Genomic DNA, 7921 nt, shown 5'->3' on the forward strand with positions numbered 1-7921 from the left:
AATGTGATTATTTAAATATACAACGAAAAAAATGAAATAAATTAATGCTTTGCGTATAATGTACACGTATATATAATAATTTTATTACATATATTATATATAACGTATGTAACAAGTGTTTTATTATATTATATACATATATATTAAATAATTCTATTTTTTTTATATCATTGATTTTTTAATATACGAAGAATTTATTTCAAATAGATAATTCTTACCACTCCATCACGTTTTTTTGTGTTTTTTTTATTTTTCTATTGTTACATTTAAATTCTGTAATTTTGAATTTACAAAAAAATATTTGAAATTTTTATGGGAATGAAAAACTAATATTTACACATTATCATTATATTTAGCTGCTTAATTTTTATTTATAAAGTTACATAAAATAGTTAATGTACACAGAAATGGTGTTTAGCATTAAGAGCGTATTCAGAGTGCCATTTTTATAAAAATCTATAATATATCAAGAATAAGTCGAAAAAATTTATCAATCATTATTTTCGATTAAAATTAAATTTTTTTTTATCATAAACAAAAAGAAATCCATCTTTTAACATCGAGTTTTGTGAAATTAGTATGTACGATAATAACGAAAAATGATAATAAATATACATTTGTCAAGCGGGAATTTTATAAAATTTCAAAATTAATAGTATTACCTATATAACTTTGCTTAACAGACAACATATAATCGATCTCTCGTAACTATTTAATAAAAAATTCTCGGATATGGAACTTTTCTCATTTATTTGACCTCTTGAACACGCAATATTAATTTGGCATCATCTCGGGACATCCGAGGATACGTATAAGTGACGTCAAGCGTTCGATCGTTTAACGTTTAAATAGTGCATTTTGAAACAATGTTCATAAAATTATAATTATACATATATTATAAAAATAATATTTTAAATTGTAAAAGAGTAAATAATTTTTGAATGTTATATTTGTTGTGTGAGAAGTTTGAGTTTTAATATATTTCGATACAAATTTTTTTTTTCCGTATAACATGTACCGTAATTAATGTTAAGCGTAGTGGAAATATTAATTATAATTGCCCAAGATTATTATACCAGAGATCAAAAGATTTAGCCGGTTAGATATTATTATTCCGTCTATATTCATTTTTATTCATTTTCTTCAAATTTTTCAAATTGTCTCTTTTATATAAAATAAAACATTTCTCTGTAACGTATTTCTGAATTTTAACCGCTAATGATCTTTACCGACTAAATCTTTCAGCTTCTAGCAAAATTAACGTAATTTATTCTACACTGTCAACAATAGCAGTATCGTCAAGAGTATGTAGCCAGTTAAAAATCATCATATTTCTTTCGTATTTCGATAATTGATTTCCACGTTCTCTTTCAACATCTTTAATGGTTAAAGCATGATTTCGTTCCTTTTGTCCTAATAACGAAGATCCAGTGGTGCCTGTTGTTCCAGGGACCAATAACGTAGTTCCGGAAGTTGTTTGCGCTGCACTTGCCACAACCTCCAATTGATCTAAATTAAATTCGCTTTGCGAAAGCCGCTCCAAAGCGCGATATGTTGTTAATAATCTAAAAATTATAATAAATCGGATATTAATTTTTATGTCATTAATCCGTTAATCTAACGAAATGATAAAAATTTACATCGCATTTGATGTTTAAATATCATAGATTAATTTTAATTTTATATAAATTTTATATAATTAATTTTATATAAAATTAGAACAAAACTAGATATTAACGTCATACTTTAAAACGACGCTCCCGATCCCCGTACAATATCAAATAATATCTATTTTATCTTTTTACTACTACCAATACTTTTTACACGCTTTATAAAAATATACAAACTTTAATCAAAACAATTTAATAAAATATAATAAAAAATAAATTCGAACTAACCTTCGGCGTATATAATTTTGGCGAACCTTTTTATTGACAGATCTAACAAAATCAGCTCCTGTGAAAGGTATCGGTGGATGCGATGTAGCAGGAGGTTGTTGAGCCGATTGAGAGGCGGAAGTTTGTTGTTGCTGCTGTTCTTGCATAGCTCCACCATGAGGACTAGGAAGTTGTGACGTATTCGCAACTGGTTCACCAACCGCAACCCATGTACTACACGATCTCGAAGCATGGTCAAGACGTGCATGTTCCAAAAGCAAAGTGTTTCTTTGGGCAGTGTTGAGGGCCAATGTGGATACAGCTGATCGTAAACCGTTCGGGCCCAATATATCTGGACTTGGCAGTTGAGATACGTCACTCGTGCTAAAACTTTTACGAAGACCAAGCGCCGATGAAAGTACTCCACAACTACGAATTAATTCATTTTCTTCCTCAAACCAAAGAATTTCTGGTATATCGGCTGGCCTAAAAAAATGAGAATAAATATTGGAAATTTAAACTTAAAAATACAATAATTTTTAGATCTCTCTGAGATCTCTTTTATATTTTTACATTTTTAAAATTAATCAACTATTTCATACATAAAATCTTGTTACGTCCATTGTACAAACGATTAATTTTGTAACTTCATCGTGCTTATCGCAATACAACATTTTTTTTTTGTTCGAATTTTAATAAGGCGTATCGATTCCTATATATACGCATAACGTTCGATCCTTTAAATAAAAATAAAAAAATAGAAAAAAATAATATAACGTTTTTCTTACACACGACGTTAATGTACATACATTCGTGAAAGAATTCTCGATATATACTTATCGATATATATACAACAAAAACAAGTTTAAAAATTGATATATAAAAATGTCGATTAAGACTTATTTATCATAATACATACCTGTTACTTTGGATCTGACGAGAATCAGGTTTCGGTGATGGGCCACGACCAGTTAGATGTACATCGGTATACGATTTAAAAGTAACCAGTCTATTAACCCCTCGCAACTCACTCGCTATCGAAGATACGCTAAATAGAGAAAGGTCAGTTGTAACACTCTCATGACTGGGAGATCGCAACATTCGTGGTGTAACTTGGAGCGCTGGACACTGCGTATCCGTTAAGCTATTACAGCATTGCGTAGAAGCAGGCGGTGGTATCGGCGATGCCGGTTTTGCTTTACTTTCGGACATTTTTCTATCTTTCAATGTTTTCAACTGTTGGAACTTTTTTCGTAAAATATGAAAAATTTTATATTATTATATTCATCATTCGTCGTCATTCTTAACTCAATGTCACAGTTCTTCATAATTTCTTAATGATTTTTCTTTCCAATTTTTATTTAATATCAGTAAAATATCGAATTCTTCATCAACTTTGAATCTTCAAAATTTCATTAAAATATATATCTCCATTATTTTCGGAATCACAAATCGTTCTTTCAATATTTGACATTGAAAAATAAGTTTCAAACAATTATCGATTTTCAAACACTTTTATATCGTTTCGCAACATCACTAAAATTAATATTATATTATATTCGAATCATCAAACAAATTAATTTCAGATTCTTTTCCATATCGCATTCGAACAGCGATCCGATTTTTTAATACGAACATATTTTATGATATTTTTACGTATTATTCAGCATATTTATAATTATCCTTTAAAACGAATAAGAATCGTCTCATTTTAAAAGAACGACAGATCCGTAATTACCTCGTAATATACATATGTATATGCTTTCTTAGATGTTGCTCCGATAGTTTTTCAGCGTTTTCTATGGATGTGTTTTTCGTTTTTTTCTTCTCGTACTTCTTATTTAATATTCGATAAACGAGAACACGAGTAAACACAACGAATAACGTAAACACGAGAAAAACACGAGATTAAGATTTATAATTACATAAACAAATTCGAAATATAAAAGGATCGAACGATGATTACTTCTTCCGGGCTATGGTCGGCGGTCAAGTCGAGGTCGCTCACTGCACAGGCGTCGATCGATAGAAACAAGGAAAGCCACCCTTGCAAACTCTGTACCAATGACACGGAACATACAATATACAAAGTTTGATTATGTCGCGTTCTTAAAATGTTAAATTTCGATATAATTGTTAATCGTCGAAAGAAAGGAGGGAAAGGAAGAGAGAAGAGATAACACGCAAGATATTAATCGATTAATAATAACGTTATTTTATCTTTTAAATATAATCAGTATTACGATTATTGACTCGACCTTATTTTTATACGCGCGTTCCTCTATATTTACCTTATCTATCCATATCTCGTCGGAAATTAATCAAATTCGAATTTAAGTACACGATATAGGTATACGACATTGTATTCCTTATTTTTAATATATTTGTACACGAACAATGATTTTTTTTTATTCATTTATCAGTCGTATCATAAGTTACGAGATTCCGTATACTTGTAATTTCGTGTAATTCGATAATTACCATTTCACTAAACGATCGTCAAATCGAAAAAGATAAATGATACGTGTATACGCGATACGCGATGTACAACACGTCGCATATACCTAGAAACGAATATACCTAAATATCCGTATCAATGATGTTTCTATATAAAAAAAATCAAAACAACGGTATATTATGCAACAAAAGAATAATTTTTTTTCGAGGTAAGTACTCTTGTTATAAAATTTCAATTTCGAACTTTAATCTCTCATTTCTTTTTTTTTTTTTTTTTTCAATGAAATAGGATTCGTGCAAAACGGTGCAAAACCGCTGTTTCAATTTTTTCAATCGTTTCAATCGTTAGGAAATTTTTGAACGATTTTTTGTAAATATACGAATATATCGTTTAGTTTGTCCATTCGCACGATTTAATATCGATTATTTATTAATTATTAAATAATAATTTGTGCAAGTATTTATTTAATCACTCTAAATCATGCACACAACACTCATTAATAATAATGTCAAAATACTTGGCAAAAGAATCAAATAAAGCTTTCAAAAGTTTTTTCAATAAACGAATAAGATAATAAAGAATAAAGTATAAGATAACCGGATATATAAATAGGAGAAAAACCTTAGGAGTTATCTTTAATAATTAATTATTTTATTTACATTACTTACATTACTTGAAATTTTTACACGAAATTTTTATTTGGCAATCAAAGAAATAAACGAAATAAATATTCGTTTTCCTTCATTTATTTCCTTCATTAAATTTATAAAAAAATTCATACAAAATATTTAATATCAATTCTGAATAAATATATATAATCTATTTACTTAATTTTATTAACTTTTGCTAGTTTAAATTTATATTTTTTGCTAGTTATAATTTATCTTATAATTAATTCAAATAAATAATCTTGCAAAATTTATACATTTATTTATATTTGATAAAAAAAATATTTATATCAATTGAACTTAATTCGAGGAATATAAAGCAGTTTTCTACGATCAACAATATCATCCAGAGAATTTAAGTCTGGTAAAACCGATGGTAATTGAAAATGAATATTGGACCACATCGTTCGAGTAGAATTTCCAACCCGAGTCCATTCTTTAATATTTTGCACGGGAGTATAATAAGTTTCCGTCGTCGTGGAATATCCTGGATAATACGGATCATATTCTAATTCATTCGGTATCAAAGGTTTTAAAGACAACGTTAAAGCATATACAGGTAATTCCGTAGTAGCCAAGGCAATATTCGCCGTCGTAGTAGTACTGGCCGTAGTAGGAAGAATTTTTGTATTTCTTTGAATAGATTTCAATGTTTCCAAATATGGATAATTTCTATAATTTATAGAAGATAATTTCAAAAAATGATCAGTATTTTTGACAGGTTGATAATTCTTTACATTATTCTCTTGAATACGAATATTTTGAGATAACGTATTCAAAGGCACTTTTAGAAGATTATACACAGCATCGTTCATTTTTTGTTGCGAATAATTTCTTTGGTTAAGCGTGGATTTCTCATTACGTTTATCCTTGTCGTAAAAACTTTGGATTCGAATAGAAAAACTTTCATTTTTCTTTAAACTTTCATTTTTATCATATTCATCAATCATATAACGCGTTCCGATATTCGTCTCAGAATTAGTAGTGACATTATTATAATTCGTCGGATAAGATGAATCAATCGCTTTATTTTCAATAGTTTTATCTAGATTTTTGAATAATCTATCAGAATTAGAGATAAATTTATTATATCCTACTTCATTATTCGTTTTCATGAATTGCGTCATAGAGAAAGAAGGAAAAAGAGATCGACCCTTATCTTTTGGATAAGAAGAATCATCATCCTTGGTTTCCTCGGGTTTCTCATTATATTCTTTCAAAGTAGAGGAAATACTTTTTTCACAATGCACAAGATGAGCATGATCGCATATCAAGGCATCTTGTCGAAAAGCAGTTTCTTCCGGACAATGATAAGTAAATTTATTCCCATATTCATCACAGGTATAATATATCTTACAACTAGCATCCGTATCCGCATAAAACCCAGCAGTTCGGTTTAAGCAGGAGAAACTCACTTTTACAGAGTTTACAATATTCTGAAAAACATAAAAGTTGAAGTTATCATTAATCAATTAATCTTTATCAATTAAAATTTAAAATTAAAACTTATTACATTCATCCTTAATATTTTATAACATTTAGTTATAATGTACCTCGCATTATACCATTTAGGTATTTAGGTATAATATAAATTCTGCATTTTATAAATTTCATTATCATATCATCCCTATCGAGCAAACTATTACAATTATTAATTCTCAATTCTTACAGAGATAAGAAATAATCAAATCATAATTTTTTTCTTCTCAGCAGGAAATAACATTATATAAATAATATCATATAAAAAAGATTAAAAACTAAAAATGCTTAAAAGTTTGCCAATAAGTTTTATAAATATTCGGTCGAATTTTATGTTCCTGGAATCAACATATCACGCACGTACATAGCGAAGATAATAAAAATTATTACATATTTCCCTATTCAAAAATATAGCTACGTACAACACAGATTTTACGATTTAAAAAAAAAAAAATGAAAAACGCGTACGTATATCAAAAAATTGATACACTTCTAAACACTCATATTTTAAATATTAATTCGCGTTAAAAAATTCATTGTACTTTACATTTTACACAGTATCTTTACTATGAAAAATAAAAAAAAGAAAATTAAATTATATAATTAAAACAAAATTATAACAAAACAAATTATAACAAAATAATAACAAATATTTAAAATATATGTTACAAATTTTATTCGAGATACGTATTTGCGTTATTTATCAAAAATTTTAATTACAAAATATAAATTAAGAAATAGAATCGTTTTTTTTTTCAACTTTTTGAAACAACAATGTTTCTTTATATATGATTGAAATTTTGACGTAAAAAACAACAATGATACAAAACAAACTTAAGAAAGTTTATTTTACAACCTAACCAACATTTCTATTACTTACAAATATCTCAGATTGAATACATAGAATAAACATCGCGCAACGAAAAATAATTTTCCAAGTCCATACGAAACGTATCATTTTAATAATTATATAAATTAAAATTGTATATTTTTGAGAGAAATTGTAAAAACGATAATTTATCTTCACAAATACTGGCGTTTACATACTACGGACATATTGGAAACTCGTAAGAAAACGAAGGATAAGACCAATCTCCAAGTCATAGACGAAACAGAGAATAGAAGTAACATTCGATAGAATTTTTTGTATCGTTCATCGTTGAAAAGAAGTTTCGCGGAGCAGCACAAAAGCAAGAGGGGAGACTCCTTCGCTAAGAGTGGTATTCGACATTCGTTAAATTTAACGCGTTTAATTTCTTAAAAACAAACGATCAGATTTTTGATGAACCATAGATCGGATATTCTACAGATAGGTCGATGTAACAAAATTGGGTTATTGGATACTATTACTCGACTACTATTACAACAATGATCGTGGAAACATCCGGATAAGCAGCATTCGATGCAATAACGTCTGTGCACGCAATTTATCGAAAATC

General features: G+C 28.1%; 2 protein-coding genes across 4 annotated transcripts; both read right to left on the reverse strand.

The window, feature by feature from the left end:
- Positions 1-346: 346 nt before the first annotated feature.
- Positions 347-4692, reverse strand: LOC108004312 (uncharacterized). 3 transcript variants are annotated; one of them, XM_062087214.1, is made up of 5 exons: positions 4169-4692; positions 3616-3933; positions 2797-3413; positions 1899-2363; positions 347-1565 (listed from the first exon to the last, which is right to left on the reverse strand). In XM_062087214.1, exons 3-5 carry the CDS (start codon positions 3087-3089, stop codon positions 1268-1270), a joined length of 1056 nt encoding a protein of 351 aa, XP_061943198.1. In that variant the 5' UTR covers positions 3090-3413; positions 3616-3933; positions 4169-4692; the 3' UTR covers positions 347-1267. The 3 variants fall into 3 exon arrangements, with proteins under 3 accessions (XP_061943198.1, XP_061943196.1, XP_061943197.1); XM_062087212.1 differs by having other exon boundaries at positions 2797-3933; XM_062087213.1 differs by lacking the exon at positions 4169-4692 and having other exon boundaries at positions 3616-4120.
- A 272-nt stretch (positions 4693-4964) lies between these two features.
- Positions 4965-7714, reverse strand: LOC108004295 (uncharacterized). The gene is made up of 2 exons (XM_017067073.3): positions 7363-7714; positions 4965-6439 (listed from the first exon to the last, which is right to left on the reverse strand). The coding sequence occupies exons 1-2, from the start codon at positions 7438-7440 to the stop codon at positions 5294-5296; spliced, it is 1224 nt and encodes a 407-aa protein (XP_016922562.2). The 5' UTR covers positions 7441-7714; the 3' UTR covers positions 4965-5293.
- Positions 7715-7921: the final 207 nt, after the last annotated feature.

Source organism: Apis cerana, linkage group LG1 (genome assembly GCF_029169275.1).
Source record: "Apis cerana isolate GH-2021 linkage group LG1, AcerK_1.0, whole genome shotgun sequence".
In the NCBI taxonomy this organism is placed as follows: domain Eukaryota; kingdom Metazoa; phylum Arthropoda; class Insecta; order Hymenoptera; family Apidae; genus Apis; species Apis cerana.